This window comes from Zootoca vivipara, chromosome Z2 (genome assembly GCF_965207765.1).
Source record: "Zootoca vivipara chromosome Z2, rZooViv2.hap1.1, whole genome shotgun sequence".
NCBI classification, from domain to species: domain Eukaryota; kingdom Metazoa; phylum Chordata; class Lepidosauria; order Squamata; family Lacertidae; genus Zootoca; species Zootoca vivipara.
This window is the reverse complement of record NC_142585.1, coordinates 29677078-29695755: the sequence shown is the minus strand read 5'-3', so window position 1 is coordinate 29695755 and position 18678 is coordinate 29677078. Positions and strand designations below refer to the sequence as shown.

The window sequence follows — 18678 nt, the reverse complement described above, 5'->3', positions numbered from 1 at the left end:
TGCCGGAGACCTCCTGCCTTCTTCCCAAAGTCGAGAAACATTTGCCCAGCTTTGAGAAGGGGGAGGGAGGGCTCCAGGACCATGGACCTTAATTCCCAAAGTCAGGATCCTTGCTCTGCTGCAGTGCAAAATTCGTAGAGGTGCTACCGGTAGCAGTTTCTCCGCAAAGGGTATCAAGCAGAGCTGGCACAAAATAACAAAGATCCACTTGGGGGCACTAAATAGCCTCCCAAAGGCGGCCATTTTATGAAGGATTACAGGGTGCCTCCATTTTGTCTGGCTTTGGGATGCTGCCAGAGCCCTGCCCTGAGCTGGAAGCATATGGAACAGAGCTGAGGTGATGCAAAATTAAGAAGATCCACTTGGGGGCGGCAAATATCGGCTTCAAATCGTGATGTTTAGTTCCTGGTATATCATGATCTCGTATCGCCCAGCCGTAATTGCAGCCCTTTTCCTTTTTGATGTTTGTTCATGTTGGATGCTCATTTCAGTCTTTCAGGCACCATGCCTTTTCATGCAGCAGAACCGCACCTATGATCTAATACACTGCATGTAGGACCTGCTTTTCTTGTAAAGTATATTCCTCCTGGGCACTTACAGCTGTTTCCAGTCCATTATTGCTGTTATCAGTTTTGAACGATGCAATCCTTACTTCAGCCATTCAAAATTCCTAAATGCACCTCCACTGTTGAATCCCCAGAATTAAATAAATACTTCCTTGAACAAAAAGGTAAGCATCTATAAATAACTGGTTTTTGTCAGAGCAGGACACTGGTGGATAAAATCTAAGGCAAAAATGAATACAGCCAGTAACCCCTACAACTGGATTCCCAGAAAGGTGGGGTGCTGCTTATCCCATTTTCTTTTATTCTTATAAAGAATAAGAAACAAAGGGGGGAAAGGAAATTATTAATTGCAGTTCTGCACAGGTGTATGGAATAAATAAATGGAGTGTGGTTTTCCTTTGCTCTCCAATTATTTATCCCCCCCCCGCACCTCCAGATGTCATCTATGATACATGGCACAGAGGACCTGCTTTTCTTGTAGGGTATATTAACACTGTTTCCAATCTATTATTGCCATAGCATCTTTACATAATGCTACACTGTTTCAGTTATTCAAAAACCAAAATGAACCTCTAGCGGTAGAACCAAGAAATGCATAAATACTTCATTGTACAAAAAGGTATATATACACATCACTGGTTTTGCGGCAGCAGGACGCTGGGGGGGTACAACCTGCTGCCCTACTCAGCTGAATGTGCTGGAGGATCCTGTATACAGGGAAAATCTGTAAACTTAGAAAACCCCTGAACTAGAGCCACAGCATGGTGTAGGGCTGTTTGGGGAGGTGGCATCATGACTCTGGCAGTTCAGTACATAACACTTCCCAAAGCCATTAAGTGGATGCCCAGCTTTCAGAAGGGAGGAAGGGCTCTAGGATTCTGCCAGAGCCCAGAAGTTACCTTCCCTGAGTCAGGCACCTTGCTCATTGAAATATGCCAGCAGAGAAAGTTTATCTGCACAGGGTGCTAACCGATGCGACGCAAAATTACGAAGTTCCACATGGGGGAGCCAAATAGCCTCGCACAGGCGGCCATTTTATGAAACATTACAGAGTGCCTCCATTTTGTATGGCTTTGGGAGGGCGGTGTGAGAGCTCAGGGAATCTGCCAGATCCCTGGCACCACCTTCCCTAAGCTGGAAGCCTGGCTGTTTTTCTGCACAGGGAACAAGAGCAGAGGTGCCGCAGAGGGGACTCAAATATCAGCTTTGAATGATTACCAATGTTCATATATCTAGTCTATCTTTGGGATGCTGTCCGCCCCCCGCAAAACCTGAAACAATCACAGTTTTGTACAGGTGTGTGTATGGGGGGGGAGGGAGAAGTGAATGGAGAGCATGTTCCCGTGTCCCTCCCCACCAGCACCTCCTGAATGAGCAGGAAGTTGCCTCCCAAATCGCCGCCCCATGTTGCTGTCCAACCCTGCCCAGCATACAGGTGTGTACCTGTGTCTCCCTCCTGTCTATTAGGGAACATTCTCTCACCTTACTTTTGACATAAATGCCACTAATTACTTCTACAGCTTTAACTTTAGATAAAACGTGTCAATTTTAAAACTATCTGCATTACTAAGTAACAATTGTAGCAATAAGTGAAAGATAAGTAAAAATCTAAGAGTTTTATGCCACTAAGTTGCCAAGACGTTACTCTGTACGCCTCTATGTGGTCCTGTCCTTATTTCAGGCATCTTACTATTTCGGTATATATATATCGCAATGTTTAGCTGCTCACATATCACGATGTTGAAAACCAGACATCGCTCAGCCGTACTTGCAGCCCTTTTCCTTTCAGACCGTTGTCCGTGTAAGATGCTCAATTCAGTCTTTCTACCTCCCTGCCTATTCACAGAGCAGAACTTCATCGATGGTCTAATAAAGGGCATATAAGACCTGGTTTTCTTGTAGGGTATATTCTTCCTGAGATACTTAACGCTATTTTCACTCCATTATTGCTGTTCTTGGTGGGTTTTTTTTTTTACACAGTGCTATAATATCCCAGTCATTCAAAACTCCTATATGCACCTCTAGTGGTGGAAAAGCAGAAATGCATAGACGCCTCATTGAAAAGAAGGGTAAATCATATGTTCATCACTGCTTTAGTAAGGCAGGACACTGAGGTCGAAAAATGCGCAAAGGACCCCCAGAACAGGGTCCCCCAGCAAGGTAGAGGGCTGCTTACCAGACTTTGGTGAGGTGGAGGTGGTGGTGAGGTGATCTGAGATGCTTCCAGAGACCTCCTGCCTTCTTCCCAAAGCCCAGTAAACACTTGCCCAGCTTTGGGAAGGAGGGAAGAGCTCTAAGATCCTGCCAGAGTCCTAGACATTAATTCCTGGAGCTAGAAGCCTTGCTCTGATGCAGTACAAAATTCAGAGAGGTGCCAGCGGTTTCTCTGCACAGATGTCAAGCAGAGATGGCACAAAATTACAAAGATCCACTTGGGGGCGCTAAATAGCAGCCTTCCAGAGGCGTCATTTTATGAAAGATCACAAGAGTGCCTCCATTTTGTCTATCTTTGGGAGGAGGGAAAGGCTCTAGGACAGGGGTCCCCAAACTAAGGCCTGGGGGCCAGATGCGGCCCAATCGCCTTCTAAATCTGGCCCGCGGAGTGGTACCTCACACAACAAAGAACTTGCAAGACGAAAGAGTTTTGCGTTGCGCGAGGGATTCGCAAGACAACAAGGTTTTCTATGGCCGCCGCTTCGTCTTGCGAAGCGCAGCCATAGAATGTAGCGCGGGAAGGCAGCAAAGGAAGATCAGCTGTCAGCGTGGGAAGCTGACAGCTGATCTTCCTTTGCCGCCTTCCACGCTACAGCTGGTTTCCCAGGGCTTGCCAGGGGGGACGGAGCCAAAGGCGGCGGTGTGTGGGCTGCCTCCGCCTGTCTTCCCGAGCCAAGGGGAAGACAGGAGGCAGCAGCCTTGGCAAGCAGCACCCACCATGCTTCGGCTTCATACCCGGAGCCAAAGCGTGGTGGTACGGGGGCTGCCCCCGCCTGTCTTCCCTGAGCCAAGTGGAAGACAGGAGACGGCAGCCTTGGCAAGCAGCGCCTGCCGCGCTTTGGCTCCGTCCCCTGGAGAAGAATTACCAACTGTGGACGAATGGTAGAAGAAATTGATAGAATTTATGGAACTGTGAGTTGACGGGGAGACTTCGGGACTGGAGTGAAGAAGCAGCGGAAGAAGATTGGAAGAAATTTAGAATTTATTTGAAAAACAAGCATGTAATAGATTGATTTAATGGTAGTGAGGGAGATACAAGGAAGTTGTAGATTATATAAGGGTTTGAAAATAAGTATTGTTAGAAGATAGGGATATTAGTATTAAGATGAAAGATATAGACCGGATGTTTAAAAGATAAGATATAATAGATATAGTAATATGGTAATATTGATGCAAATCTACGGTAGAATCTATATAAGATTTAGAATTTACTAAATATGAAATGTAAAGAAGCGCAGCAGGAGGAGGGAGAGGAAGTCAATAGATTAGAAATAAGGTTTATAAATAAGAAGTTTGGTTTATGTATATTTTTTGTGTTTTTTATGTATTTTGTATTTTTCGTATTTTTGTATTTTTTGTGTTTAGTGTGTTTTGTATTTTTGCATGTGTGAAAATCCTTAATAAGTATATATATATATATTTTTAAAAAGTGCGGCAGTTTGGGGGCTGCCCCCGCCTGTCTTCCTCAAGCCGGCCGGAGGGCGAGCACCACACACTTTCTCCTGCTCGCCCCACGCGCTGCGCTCGCCCTCGGGCCGAACTGGGATCGGCCGCTTCAGCGCCAGCGCCGCCAAGGCGAGCGGGAGAAAGTACGCAGCGCTCGCCCTCGGATCGGCCCTCTCAGTGCTGCAGCTGCCACATACTTTCTCCTGCTTGCCCCGCACGCTGCGCTCGCCCTTGGGCCAGGCCGGGATCGGCCGCCTCGGTGCTGCCGCCGCCTGGCTTCCCTGAACCAAGCAAGCGCTGTTACCGCCAGTCCCCCAGAGCCCATAGGAACACATTAATTAAATTTCAATGCATTCCTATGGGAAACTATGCTTTTGCAAGACGAAATTTTCGTAAAACGAATTGACCGGTGGAAGGAATTAAATTCGTCTTGCACTGTATTACCAAAGTCCGTCTGTCTCGTTTATCTTTGGGATGTTGCCGCCTTCCCAAAGCCGGCTAAAACTGATAAATTCACAGTTTGCACAGGTATGTGCACTGGGGGTGGGGTGGGGGTGGAATGAAAAAATGGAGTGGATTTCTTCCACTCTCCGTTTGTTCATTCCTTCCCACCTGGTCCTCCCGACACCCTTGAAGAAATAGGAAGCCGCCTCCCAAATTGCAGACCATGTTGCTGCCCAACTCTGTCCAACATACAGATCTGTGCCTATCACTTCCTCTTGTCTATTAAGGAGCATTCTCTCACCTTACCTGTGATAGAAATGCGCTAATCGAAAATTATCTGTACTAAAGAATCATAATAGAGAAGATCCACCTGAGGGCGCCAAATAATGACAAATAAATATTAACCATAGAATCATAGGATTTTGGAGTAGGAAGGGACCCGAGCATCCTCTTGCCGAACCTTCTGCAGGCAGGAATATGCAGCTGTGGCATACAGGGATCAAACGCACAACCTTGGCATTATTAGCACCCCGCTTTAAGTAACTGAGGTATGAAAGGTACGTCTTTGGGAGGGTGGAGCGAGGTTTGCACAGGTGATTGTGTTCATGGGCAGGGGGGAATAAATAAATGGAGAATGGGTTTCCTCGGCTCTCCATTCGTTTATTTATTTACCCTTCACTACGGTGGTGCTGTGGGTTAAACCACAGAGCCTAGAGCTTGCCGATCAGAAGGTTGGCACTTCGAATCCCTGCAACGGGGTGAGCTCCTGTTGCTCGGTCCCAGCTCCTGCCAACCTAGCAGTTCGAAAGCACCTCAAAGTGCAAGTAGATAAATAGGTACCGCTACAGCGGGAAGGTAAACGGCGTTTCCGTGCACTGCTCTGGTTCGCCAGAAGCAGCTTTGTCATGCTGGCCACATGACCTGGAAGCTGTACGCCGGCTCCCTCGGCCAATAATGCGAGATGAGCGCCGCAACCCCAGAGTCGGTCACGACTAGACCTAATGGTCAGGGGTCCCTTTACCTTTTTACCTGACACCCAAACCTTCCTGGGGCCCTTGGAAGAGCAGGAAACCATTTCCACCTCACCTCCCCAATCACACCCCCATGTTGCTCCCCAACAATCAGGTGTGTCCCTGTCTCTCTCTCATGCCTATTAGGGAACAATCACTCACCTTACCTTTGATTGCTGTGCTACTAATTACTTCTAGAACTTTAGATTTAGAGAAAAAGTGTTAATAAAAAATTATATGTACTACAGAATCACAGTTATAGCAATATGTGAAAGGCAAGGAAAAATCTATCCATTTTATGCCACTGAGTACTAGCAGTTACCAGGTGATACGCACAGAACTACGTACAGGCGAACAGAGTTATTTCAGATGTTGTGCGATGGTAGTATATCGCAATGCTTAGCTGTTGGTATACCATGATCTCGATAATCAGACATGGTCCAGTGCTAGGCTATCTGTCATTCTAAAACCCTAAATGCACCTCTGGTGGTGGAACCCCAGAACTGCAGAGATACTTCATTGAACACAAAAGTAAGTATACTAATTTGTTTGGTCAGGGCACGATCCTGGAGGGCAAAATCTGAGGCCCCACTCAGCTGAATGTGCCCAGCCCTACCACCTGCCATCATGGCTGAATAGTCAGGCTCCAAAATAAATAAATAAATTAAGGTATGCTTTTTAAATGTTGCAAAACATTCTTTATTCACCAATAAATGAAAAAACCAAAGATAGAAAACTTACAGAAATACTGTTATAGCAAGTTGAAAGCAGCATAAGTTTGGGCATTATCTTTGAACTTCCTGCTCAGTTTTTTTCTTTCAAAGAATACAATTCCCTCCATAAACCTGCTAGGCTGGTTTATATGTATTCTTTTGCAGTAAGTTAGGTTAAGCATAGTTGCTATGGACCAAGGAAAGACATACCGTATTTTTCCATGTATTGGACGAGGCTTTTTGACTCAAAAATCACGTCAAAAAACTGGGGTCGTCCAATACACAAATAGTGGCATGGGGGGGGAGAGAAGCGCTGTGCTGGCAGCCAGCTCATTTGTGGGTGCTGGCCCCAGGGACATGGCACACATTTTGGGACGGGGGCGCATTTTGGGGGCGTGGCGGGCAGCGGCAATGCCGCCCCTGGGATCGCATCGCTCAGGGCGCACCACCCCCACCGCCCCTATCTTCCTATGCCCCTGAGTGCGGCTTCCCCCAATGCCACAGCGAGCGGGGAGTGTTTCTTGCCCGCAGATGTGGGGGGGGGGAGAAGCTGCACGCTGCCAGTCGGCTTGTTGGTGAGAGTGCAACTTCCCCCTGATGCCGCTGTGCACTGTGGGCACTCCCTGGGTCGTTTCTCGCATGTGGTGGCATCGGGGGAGGTTGTGATCCCAGAACGCAACTTCCCCCGGTGCCACTGCATGCGGCGGGCGCTCCCTGGATTGTTTCCCCTGTTCGGCAGCATTGGAACGCAATGGCTGGTGGGAGTGCAAATTCCTCCGATGCTGCTGCGTGCGGAAACGATCTAGGGAGTGTTTCCTGCCCGCAGCTGCGTGGGGGGAGAGGCTCAACAACTTTGGGCCATCTCCCCCAGGGTCGGTGCTAGGGTTTTTTGTGCCCTAGGTGAGATCACCTTCTGGCGCCCCGCCCCCCATTAATAAAATAAAATAAAATAGAAAAAATAAAAATTAGAAATAGAAAAAATAAAAATAGAAAATAGAGAAAATAAAAAGTAGGAAAAAAAAAACAGCTGAGAGGCGCGGCGAGATGGCACCTCCAGAGGTTCGCGTGGGGAGCGCGAGCCTGGGGCCGCCTCCACTGCGCCTGTCAGCTGTTTTTGAGCAGCTTCAGGCCGCTCTCCAGAGGCATGCCCGCACCTTAGGATAACGGCCTGAAGCCGCTCAAGTGCAGTGACAGGTGCGGAGGAGTCAGGCAGCCCCAGGCTCACGCTCCCTGTGTGCCTCCGGAGGTTCGCGCAGGGAGCAGGAGCCTGGGGCCGCCTCCACTAAACAGTATGCGTGCACCTCGGGATAGCTGCCTGAAGTGCAGTGACAGGCAGGAGGGAGGCAGGCAGCCCCAGGCTCACGCTCCCTGCACACCTCTGGAGCTTCGCGTGGGGAGCGCGAGCCTGGGGGCCCCTCCACTGCACCTGTCAACTGTTGTTGAGCGGCTTCAGGCCGCTCTCCGGAGGCGCGCCTCAGGATAGCGACCTGAAGCCACTCAAGTGCAGTGACAGGTGCAGAGGAGGCAGGCAGCCCCAGGCTTCCATGCCCCACATGCCTCTGGAGCTTCATGCAGGGAGCGCGAGCCTGGGGCCGCCTCCACTGCGCCTGTCAGCTGTTGAGCTGCTTCAGACCTCTCTCTGAAGGCAAGCACATGCCTCAGGATAGCTGCCTGAAGCTGCTCAACAGGTGACAGGCGCAATAGAGGCAGCACCGGGGGGGGGGGCGGCAGCAGGCCGGCCGGCCAGCCAGCGCCCCCTCCATTTTGGCGCCCTAGGCAGCTGCCTAGTTCGGCTAAATGGACACGCCGGCCCTGATCTCCCCTCATTTTCCTAAAATTGAGTCCCCCAAAATAGGAGGGCGGGTCTTATACCTTGGGGCGTCCTATAGACGGAAAAAACCTGGTATGTTTTCCAAAGGGTTGGAATCTCAACCCAAAGAACAAGAGGAATCCTATGCTACCGTATTACACTTAATGTAGAAATATAAATGGAAATCTTATCCAAGAGAAAAGACAACTATCTCAGTGACAGTAATGAAACTGGGTCACTGGCGTAACAAGGGTGTGTGTTTGGGGCAGGTTGCCCCATGTGCCACCCTGGAGGGGGGTGACACTCGGTGCCCCACCGCGACTCCCAAGCCGAGCTCTGCCACCGCCTGGTAAAAAGCCTTGCTTAGTGCGGTGGAGGCTGACTTGCTCGCTCATGGTGCTGGGATCCTCTGCTCGCGGCTGCAGCACCATCGTGGCACCATCCATATGGCCCTGGCAAACCACTTCGTAGCACACATGTGTGGCGTCACTATGTACGCCGCCGACGCTGCACATGCACGCTATGAAGCGGTTTGCCGGTGGTATCACTCCAGCCCCGTACGGATGGTGCTGGGATCCTCTGGTCACGGCTGCAGCCGCATGTAGAGGATCCTTCCTTCACAGCTGCAGCCGTGAGCAGATAATCCTGTCACTACCCGTACGGCGCTCGAGCAGCGCCACCAGCAAACTGCTTCGTAGCGCGCATGTGCTACGTCAGGCATCCCCAAACTTCGGCCCTCCAGATGTTTTGGACTACAGTTCCCATCATCCCTGACCACTTGTCCTGTTAGCTAGGGATCATGGGAGTTGTAGGCCAAAACATCTGGAGGGCCGCAGTTTGGGGATGCCTGTGCTACGTTGTACGTAGTGATGCCGCACATGCACGCTATGTTGGCTGCTCCGGGTGCCTGAGCGGCTTCCTCCGCCACTGAACTGGGTTGCTAAAACTGCACAACACACTGCCAGCAGCACAGTGTAGGTGGGAATATGGTTAACGCATAAACTATACTTGCAGCTGCTAAGAACATATAACACCTGTTTTTTAGCACAATTCAACGTGTTGATGCTGACTTTTAAAGCCCTAAACGGCCTTGGCTCTGTATACCTGAACAAGTGTCTCCACCCCCATCCTTCAGCCCGGACATTGAGATCCAGCTCCGAGGGCCTTCTGGCGGTTCCCTCATTACAAGAGGTAAAGTTACAGGGAACCAGGCAGGGGGCCTTCTTGGCAGTGGCGCCCACCCTGTGAAATGCCCTCCCATCAGATGTGAAGTAGATGAGTACGTAATTATATAACTTTTGGAAGGGAAGCTTTTTAAGGTTTAGATTTTTCTATGTTTTAATATATGCTGGAAGCCGCCTAGAGTGGCTAGGGGAACCCAATCAGATGGGTGGGGTACAAACATATTATTATTATTGTTATTACTACTACTACTACTACATGCATGGACCCAGGTGTATGAACTGAAAACTTACAAACAAAGAAAACACGTAGCTGTAATTTCATTACACCATCCTTCATGGCCATGTTATAAGCAAAAGTACAGTATCCTCAGCTTAAAAAGCAAACTCAAGCATGCATATTCTGCCTTCTTTGCCATTCTCTAAGGCACACATGCAACTTGGCTATGCATCTTAAAAGGGCTCAGTCTCCCTACGTATATATCACACCATTCAACTGTTTCTGATTCTCTCACTACATGGGCAAATTATCAGAGTACAGTCAGCTAGTTTCCAATGCTGGCATTTACGGTACTTGCCCACTGCACCAAATTGACACCATGTCCTGTCCTACTAAAAAACTAAACAATGCAAAAAGTACAATTTTACAGGCTAGGACCAGTTTACCCTCACTAGAGCGAATAAATATGCATTGGAAACATCATGAAAATGTGCAATTTTCATATTACAGTAATAATATTTCAGACCAGTGGACCCCATGAAATTGGCATTTGGCTTGTTCACTACTGCACAATTCTCCAGTTTGCAAATTGCAATGCATATATGCCTAGTTTCCTTTGAGCAAGTATTAGGGGAGCAAGATAATACAAACCGATACAACCAGGCAAGATGTGCCACATCGAGAATTAGGCAAACTTTTGCAACCCAGATTATATACCTTCATATGAACATACATGGGCATGCACACACACAGAATGTATTCGTGCATTCCAGAAAAGAAACATGTGCATACATCAGGTTACACTATTTAACTATTTAACACTATTATACTAATTAACTATTAGAAAACTAGAAGAAATAAAACAAAACTACTACTACAATCCTAAATGCATGGGAGAAACTTTTGGATACATAAATACATTTATGCGACCACAGCTGCACAGATGCTATTGGCCAGAAGTAGAAAGTAGATAAAGTCCCTACCAGAGAAGAATAGCAGATTAAATTGATATAATATGTTGAAATGGCTAAAATGACTGGAAGAATAAGAAATCAGGAAGACCAAAAGTGTTAATAAGGAATGGGGGAAATTCATAATTTATCTTAAAAACCATTGTAAACAGCTAAAATCGTTGGTAGGATTCAGAGTGGATAAAAATCAATGGGGTTTTTTATTAAAAAAAATATCAGGGTTTTTTTATCAGTTTTTTTTATTTAAATTGGATGTTTATTTAAATTGGATTTTTAAAATAAAATGCTTTTGGAGAAAAAAAAATCTAAATATGGTCTTTTATTTAAGTTACATTATAGTCCAAAGGCTATTCATCAGGAAATAAAGATTTGTTTAAGTTTCTCATTTGTGTTAAAACTCAGTCTAAGTGGTTTTTTAAAAATACTTTAACCACATCATTCATTCAACAAATATGGATACACATGCTATAATGTTATTTAGTTAAATAAGTTGTTTAAATTGTGCTATAATGCTATAATATTATTTAGTTAAATAAGTTGTTTAAATTGTTATTAAGGAAATGATTATTTTTCTCCTTCTAATAAAGTACAGTAGAAAAGTTTTCCAAATATAAAGTTAACTTATTAAACCTCACAATAATTTCATAATTATCAGTCTTTGTATTTCTAATAGTATAGTCATATCAGTAATTTTTGATATGACTGTAAAAACTACTCTGAAAATTTATTATTCCAAAAATGAAACCTTCATCTGGTTGTAAATATTAAGATTATACCAGCAAGAATGAATATTTCTGCAAAAAATAAAATAAAAAATTATTTAAATAAAGTCTTAGTGATTGAAATCGATTTGATTTAAATCAAATCCACCCTGGTAGGATTGGAATAAGACTTGTAGTTTAATGGTGAATTTTGGACACAATAGAGAGGTAAAAGACTTGGATTATCATAAAAGAAGGAGGAGGAAATAATTAACAATAGGACCCAGAAAGTGGAGGAGGTAGGTCCAGGACAGAATCCTGTTTTTATGTTGTATGTTGGATATGTGATTGTAAAATATTAATCTGAAAAAACCAAATAAATAACTTTTTAAAGGAAAAACTTTTGGATAGACATGCACAGGATTGTGCAGAAAAGGACCCCCGTCAGGTCACAAATTCAGTCTCCAGCAGCTGCTGCCAATAAACAACACAGAGCTTAGATGAGCCAAGGTTATCAGAACGCAGAGGAGGCTGCCTATTACATCTCTGCATGAGTTCCTGCAATGGTGTTCCTAACTTCCCTACATGAAGCCTTCTACTGCATTGGGGAAGGAAGCAGGCAGCTCTGCCCTGGGTCTGCAAGGGGCATGGCTGAAGTAACCCCCACCATTATAGAACTTTAGACACTTAGTGAAGGGATGACATCTTGAAAAGGCACTTGGATAACGAATTAAATTTCTTTGCTGAACTCTGTGCTTATTTTTTAGTTGTTTTCGGAATTGTTACATTCGTCTTTAGCTTTACATTAACATTTTGACTGTGGTTTAATTCTGTGTGTGCATGCCTTGTCACCTGTTTTATATTTGTCAGCAGCTGATTTGCAGGTGCCTTGAAAACCCCTGGAAACAGAGAAACTCAGATATATAATAAGCTAGACACCAAATGACTCCTTAAACCAGTTTTACAGTCATCAAAAAGGAAAGTCACCAAAAAGCTGCCATGCAGCTTGAAAATCGTATTTTTCAATGCAGCTTTTTCGTTCCTGAAATTCATTCCAATTGTGCAGATAAAATATAAGGAATAGAATTCTACACGATGTGTTGCTAGCCTGCGTGCATGCCAAGGATCCCCAGGCATGCACATCCAGATGGTGGAGATATCAGGTGCCATCCTGGCACCTTGGCATCTTCACTTGGTTGCAAGTGACCAATAGCCAGGTGCAAAATGCACCTGGCGGATTTTAAATGCCTCCTGGAAAAATGTAAGAACATAGGAAGAGCTTGATGGATCAAGCCAACGGCCCATCTAGTTCAGTATCCTTTTCGCAAAGTGGCCAAACAGATTCCTATCTAGGGAACCCGCAAGCGGGATTTTGAGAACAAGATCAACTCTCCCATCCTGTGGCGTCTGGCAACTGGTAGTCAGAAGCATAGCTGCCTCCTACCACTTTACCAGTTCCCTTGCAGTAGATAACCCTCTCCTCCTTCGTGAGTTTTGCCTATTCCGCTTTAAAAAGCTGTTTAGGGCTGGGGACCATGATTGCCGCCTCCCGCGGGAAGCTGTTCCACAGTTTAACTTTGCGCTGTGTGAAGTTAAGACTTTCTTTTCTCTGCCTTCTCCCAACATTCAACTTCGATAGAGTTCTAGTGTTACGGGAGAAGGCAAAAAAACATTCCTCTATCGCAGTGGTTCCCAAACTTTTTTTGGCCATGCCCCACCTAGGCATCTCTAAAATCCCATGACATTTAATTCTTATTGTTCAAAAAGTGAACTCCTATTCACGTGGACGAAGCCTAAAATGCCATTAACTTGGTCTAAACCAGCTTCCAAATTGCCCTCCCTTTAAAAAGAAGCGCAAGAAGTCTATTACAGCTCGCTCCCCCGACCTGCACATATGTCCCGCGGAACCCTCCATCCCCAATCCAACCCCACCGCTCCCCGCCTCACCGGGCTCCAAGTTATCATGCTGTCGTTCCGAGAATCCTCCAGGATAGCCCACAGCTTCATCAGGAAGGGGGGCAGCTGCGGGGTTGCGGGGGCTGCAGAGACCCCCACGGCAGCCGCGGCAGGAGCAGCTTGCGCCTTCCTCATGGTACCTGGAGAGCGGCTGCTGTTCGTGCCAGAGGGAATCCCTTTGCTGGGAAGAGAGATGGGGCGGTAGAGTTTGCTTAACTTTGCTTTAAGGGGGCGGGGCCTCGCGCTCGGCCGCCCATTGGCTGCCCCTGGAGCGGAGGCGACGCAAATACGCACACATGTGCTGGAAGAGCGCTCCGGCTATTGAAAAAGGGAGGATTTCGGAGGTAGCGGCCAAGCGTCACGGCCGTACGTGCGGTAAAAACGGTGCAGCGGGTGCGGTCTGCCGCTTGCAGACGCTGGGGCCGCGAATGCGCTCTAAGCGCATCGCTTAGCTTTTCTGACATATATATGTATGTAGTCCTAAGTCCTTTCACTTTCCCTTTCCCTTTCCCTTTCATGTATTAATTTATTTCGAAGAATTTATACGCAAAAAACCCCCGACCTCAATGCATTTTACAAAATAATAACAAAGCAATTGGATTAACAACAAAAAATTAAAACTTTCAAACGTTAAAATAGCATATCTGAACAATCTGGACGTAGCCAAGAGGAGGAGCTGCGCCCCCCCCAACAAGTAAAACTACAAACTTAATTGACTGAGGTTCTGCTCCCCACAGCATGAAGCCTGCCCCCCAACATAAATCCTGACAGCACCTATGCTAAACAATAAATACTTTTAGCAGGTGCCGAAAAGAGCATGCTGAAGGATATCAAAAGGCAGGGAGTTCCAGAGTGCAGGCGACACCACACACAACAGAAGATCAATTTCTCGCAAATGCAGAAGGTATTTTGTGTGGCACCTGTAACAGTGCTAGTTCTGCTGATCGAAGCAGTCAAGTGGACACGCATGCGGTAAGGCAATTTTGTATATTATAAAATTAATATAACCATGCTCAACATTTGTGTTGTTTTGGAATCGAGTGGAAAATAAATAAATAAAAGATAATATATTACAAAACAATATACATGAAGAAATTGGAAATGAAAAATGTTTTCCCCCACCAACTCTCCATGAAAGATGGTGGTCCTCTTCCAAATCCAAATCCAATTCAAGTCCACTTCATATATCCTGGCTCAAGAGATCCATAAAGGGTAACACAAAAATAAATAAACACTGAAACCAACCAAAAGTGTTTATATGAAACCCTTTATTGTAGGTTCTTCACTGTATGCACAATGAAACTACTTTCTTTCCTTTTGCTCTTTGCTTGAAGTTTGGGAGTTTTTTTCCCCAGTTTGTTGTGGGTTTTTTTTTAAAGCTGTGGTTTTGCTCAGACCACCCCTGCCCATTTTCGGCTCTTCCAGCCGCTGCCTGCTGTCCAACTAGATTAATTCATTTATTTATTGCATTTATATATACTGTACGGTGGCGGGTGGCGCTGTGGGTTAAACCACAGAGCCTAGGGCTTACCGACCAGAAGGTCGGTGGTTCGAATCCCTGCGACGGGGTGAGCTCCCATTGCTCGGCCCCTGCTCCTGCCAACCTAGCACTTCGAAAGCACATCAAAGTGCAAGTAGATAAATAGGTGCCACTCCGGCAGGAAGATAAATGGCGTTTCCGTGCGCTGCTCTGGTTCGCCAGAAGCGGCTAGTCATGCTGGCCACATGACCCGGAAGCTGTATGCCAGCTCCCTTGGCCAATAAAGCGAGATGAGCGCTGCAACCCCAGAGTCGTCTGCGACTGGACCTAATGGTCAGGATCACCTTTACCTTTATATACTTTATACAGTGGTACCTCTACTTACGAATTTAATGCGTTCCGAATGCACATTTGTAAGTCGAAAAAATTTGTAACTCAAATCCCATAGGAATGCATTGGGAGAAAAAATTCGTTAAGTAGAAGCAACCCTATCTAAAAATTTGTTAGTAGAAAATATCCTATCTAAACCGCATCCAAGATGGCGGACGGAGCTCCATTCATAAGTAGAAACATTCATAAGTAGAGGTACCACTGTATACTGTACCAGCTTTCCTCCAGGAACGAAAAGGTGGCATGCACATTCACACTTCAATTCTAGGTATGCTCTTCAAACATATTTGGGAATATACGAACAGAGGAAGAGCCCTGCTAGATCAGGCCAATGGCCCATCTGATCCAGCATTCACTTTTCCCACTGGCAAATCCCATACCTGTGGAAAACCCTCAAGCAAGACCTGAGCGCCAGAGCAACTCTCCCCTAATGCAGTTCAGAAGTATTGCTGCCTCCAACTGTGGAGGCAGAGCAGGTTATAGCATGACCCTACAAAATTTCAGGTCCCCAGTTTACTCCATTTTGGTCAATTTCTACTTTCTTATCACACAGTTAATTCCGACCAACATATTAACATTTGTTCTTTCACTCTGCCATAAAGCAATATCCAGTCATAATTGACCTGGGAGTGACAAGCTGCACAAGACCTGGGAGTGACAAGCTACACAAGCAGCTTGCCCTTGCCATCTAAAGCTTGAAAATGAAACAAATGCAGGCAGCATACAGATATGCTAATGACATCAAATTGATCAATGTAGGGCACAGCATGTATACCTTGCTCAGCAGCCAATCAGCTTGCAAAATGTTTATTCTATTTAGTGCAGTCCCAAAGCATTACGTGTTCCAGATAGGCCAATGGCTTGAGCCCAGGGATCAGCTGGTTTTATGGCCTAGACTTTGCCCCCTCTTGGCGTCTGTAGCTATCATAAAGCTTCTTTGGAGCTTCAGGAAGAAAATGTTCGGGGAACACTTCTGAAGCCCTTCCCATGGTCTCAGCTTCTAACCAGCTCTTCTCCTGTATCAAAGTAAGGGATCTGTGAACTTCTTTAATTGAATACTTAGTTAGCAGGGGGTGGGTGGGTTGCTGAGGCCGCAATACTAGGCACACTTTTTGTTGTTGTTTAGTCGTGTCCGACTCTTCGTGACCCCATGGACCAGAGCACGCCAGGCACTCCTGTCTTGCACTGCCTCCCGCAGTTTGGTCAGACGCATATTGGTCGCTTCGAGAACACTGTCCAACCATCTCGTTCTCTGTTGTCCCCTTACTTGAGTGTTAATTCTGGCTGGGCTTACTTCTTAGGAAGCGTGCAAATTGCACATGTACAAGTGGGTCACATCTCTCAATGGGACATGAGGTATGATATGGGGAGGATAAGGAGGGGAAATATTTCTGAAGCAGGTGACTTCTAAGATGGAAATCTTCACTATCCTGGTCTGCCTCCAGGTTTTTTTGGGCTACTTAGGGTGGGAGCAATAGTTCAGGACAACTGGAATGCACTAGATTAGGCAGAAATTGTGGCAAGCTTTCAGTACTTCCTGAAGATTCACTTATTTAAACAGGATTTCCCTTGCTCATAAGATTAATAAAACCGCTCTGTTTTATTATTTGTTGAAATTTAATTTAATGTTTTATTGATGGATTTTCTGTTTTTGCTAATGTATTTCTTTGTATTTTTGATTATAACTTTGTGTATATGTTTGCCTATAATTTTCTTTTATGGTCTTACTGTGTTTTAAGTAGACCACTTAGGGATTTTGTTTATCAAGCAGTATTTAAAGACTGGGATCATCTTCATAGTTTCCGGACGTCTAAAGTGTTTCGCAATCTCTGCCACTGAAAAGAGGCAAACAACAGAGCTATTATTGTCCTTCACCTTAAGATCCTAGGATGTGTTGCTTAGTGCTGCCATATGTCCTGAAATTTTGAAAGAACTTCGCCAGAAAACAGCTCAACAACTTTCGAGTCCCAATTGTCACTTTTTGAAATATGGCTAGCATTGCTGCATTAAAACACAATATTAAAAACAACTTAACAGCGGCTTAGTCATGCTGGCCACATGACCTAGAAGCTTTACGCCAGCTCCTTTGGCCAATAACGCGAGATGAGCGCCGCAACCGCAGAGTCGGACACGACTGGACCTAATGGTCAGGGGTCCCTTCACCTTTACATAAAAATAAATAAAAAAGGTAACAGCAGATTAATGTCAAATGTACCTCTGGTCTTGTTGCCTGTATCAGTAACTAAAAATGTGAAACCAGGCAACTGATGATTGTTGGGGGGGTTTAAACCTTCACGCTATAGGCACACAAACAAATGTTTTCATTTCATTCCATATCATTATTTCTGCCAGCAAAAATAAAATAAAATGTTAGCAGGCTTTAGTTGTGTTTGGAATGGGCTAGTGCACTGAGAGTCTATTCCAGACTTCCCTCTATCCCACACTTCCCTAACCTGGTACCCTTCAGATGTTTTGGCAGGCTGATGAGTCCATCCAAAGGCAGGCAGGGCCAGAGTTTGGCTGCTGCCCAGGTGAAGGCCCCAACTTTGAAGGATTTATAGCCCATCTGGGATTAGAGGAACCAAAGGGCCATGAAGGGTGCTGGTGGTTGTAGACTAGGAGACTGAAGTCTGAATCCTAGCTGATTCAATTCCATCAACCCCTGCTCCACCATCAAAGAGAGTCCTTGAAGCTGTATGTCATCTTGACATTATCTGGCACTTAATTAAATGGACAGTAGTGCGGTGGATTACATGCAGAGAACATCACCTAATCTTCATTCACCCACACATGCCATCTGTTGGAAAATAAAATCTGCAGATTTATATGGCCTTGTAGCGTCTCCTGCCTTTTTTTATGGAAAGTCTATCACTTAGCAGCAGAGAACAGAGTTGAATGTGAAAGGTACTAGGTTTAATCCCCCAATGTTTCCAGGTGGGCTGAGAAACAGGCCATGTCAGAAAGCCTGCAGAGGTGCTGTCCGTCAGCAAGGCCAGTACCGAACTGGTTGGACCCATGGCATGGCTCACTATAAGCCAGTCTCCTCTGTTCCTTCTTCACTTGTGCTAAGATTTTATTTTTATTTCCTCCCTTTTTGAAGATCTTGACACCTGAACTGACCTTCCAAGAGCTGATATGTTGACCTGTAAACAAACATGGCACACTGCATTCCACCTCCACCTCCTTGTTCATGTCTTGGCCGAAGGTGCCACCAGAGTCTACTACCTGGGCATCCGTGAAGTGGACTGGAACTATGCTCCCTTGGGGAAGAACACCATCACAGGACAAAGCATAGCAAATGATCTGTGAGCTTCATTTCTTGGTTTACTAGGTCCTGGCTTAATGGCTTAGTTAACTTTAGCCACTTCAGAGTTGCATTTATTTTTATTTTTTAAAGGAGGATAATATGGTACATTCTTGATATGTATCTGGTCTTGGTTGGTTTAATGGTTAATGCCACGTTACGTAAGAAACAGGAGAATCAACAAGCTTCAGTAGTGTAACATACAAAATACCAGGATGTATACCTATGACTCTTCAGATGTTGGATACAGTTCCCATCATCCCTGACCATTG

General features: G+C 45.7%; 2 protein-coding genes across 6 annotated transcripts in view; one reads left to right on the top strand and one right to left on the bottom strand.

Moving 5' to 3' along the window:
* Positions 1 to 13387, bottom strand: part of LOC118079254 (heat shock factor protein 3-like) — a 51553-nt gene extending 38166 nt beyond the window's left edge. For both annotated transcript variants that reach the window (XM_088664687.1, XM_060270248.2), the window contains exon 1: positions 13224 to 13387. In XM_088664687.1, coding sequence (XP_088520813.1) covers positions 13224 to 13367 — 144 coding nt within the window. In that variant the 5' untranslated portion in view covers positions 13368 to 13387. The remainder of the gene's footprint in view (positions 1 to 13223) is intronic.
* Positions 13388 to 13556: 169 nt separating this feature from the next.
* Positions 13557 to 18678, top strand: part of HEPH (hephaestin) — a 45823-nt gene continuing 40701 nt past the window's right edge. For 2 of the 4 annotated variants that reach the window (XM_035103281.3, XM_035103280.3), the window contains exons 1-2: positions 15987 to 16128; positions 18203 to 18407. In XM_035103281.3, the coding sequence (XP_034959172.1) occupies positions 18238 to 18407 (170 nt within the window). In that variant the 5' untranslated portion in view covers positions 15987 to 16128; positions 18203 to 18237. Of the gene's footprint in view, positions 13703 to 14035; positions 14205 to 15986; positions 16129 to 18202; positions 18408 to 18678 lie in introns of those variants that run through there. The other 2 variants (XM_088664686.1, XM_088664685.1) reach the window with 2 other exon arrangements.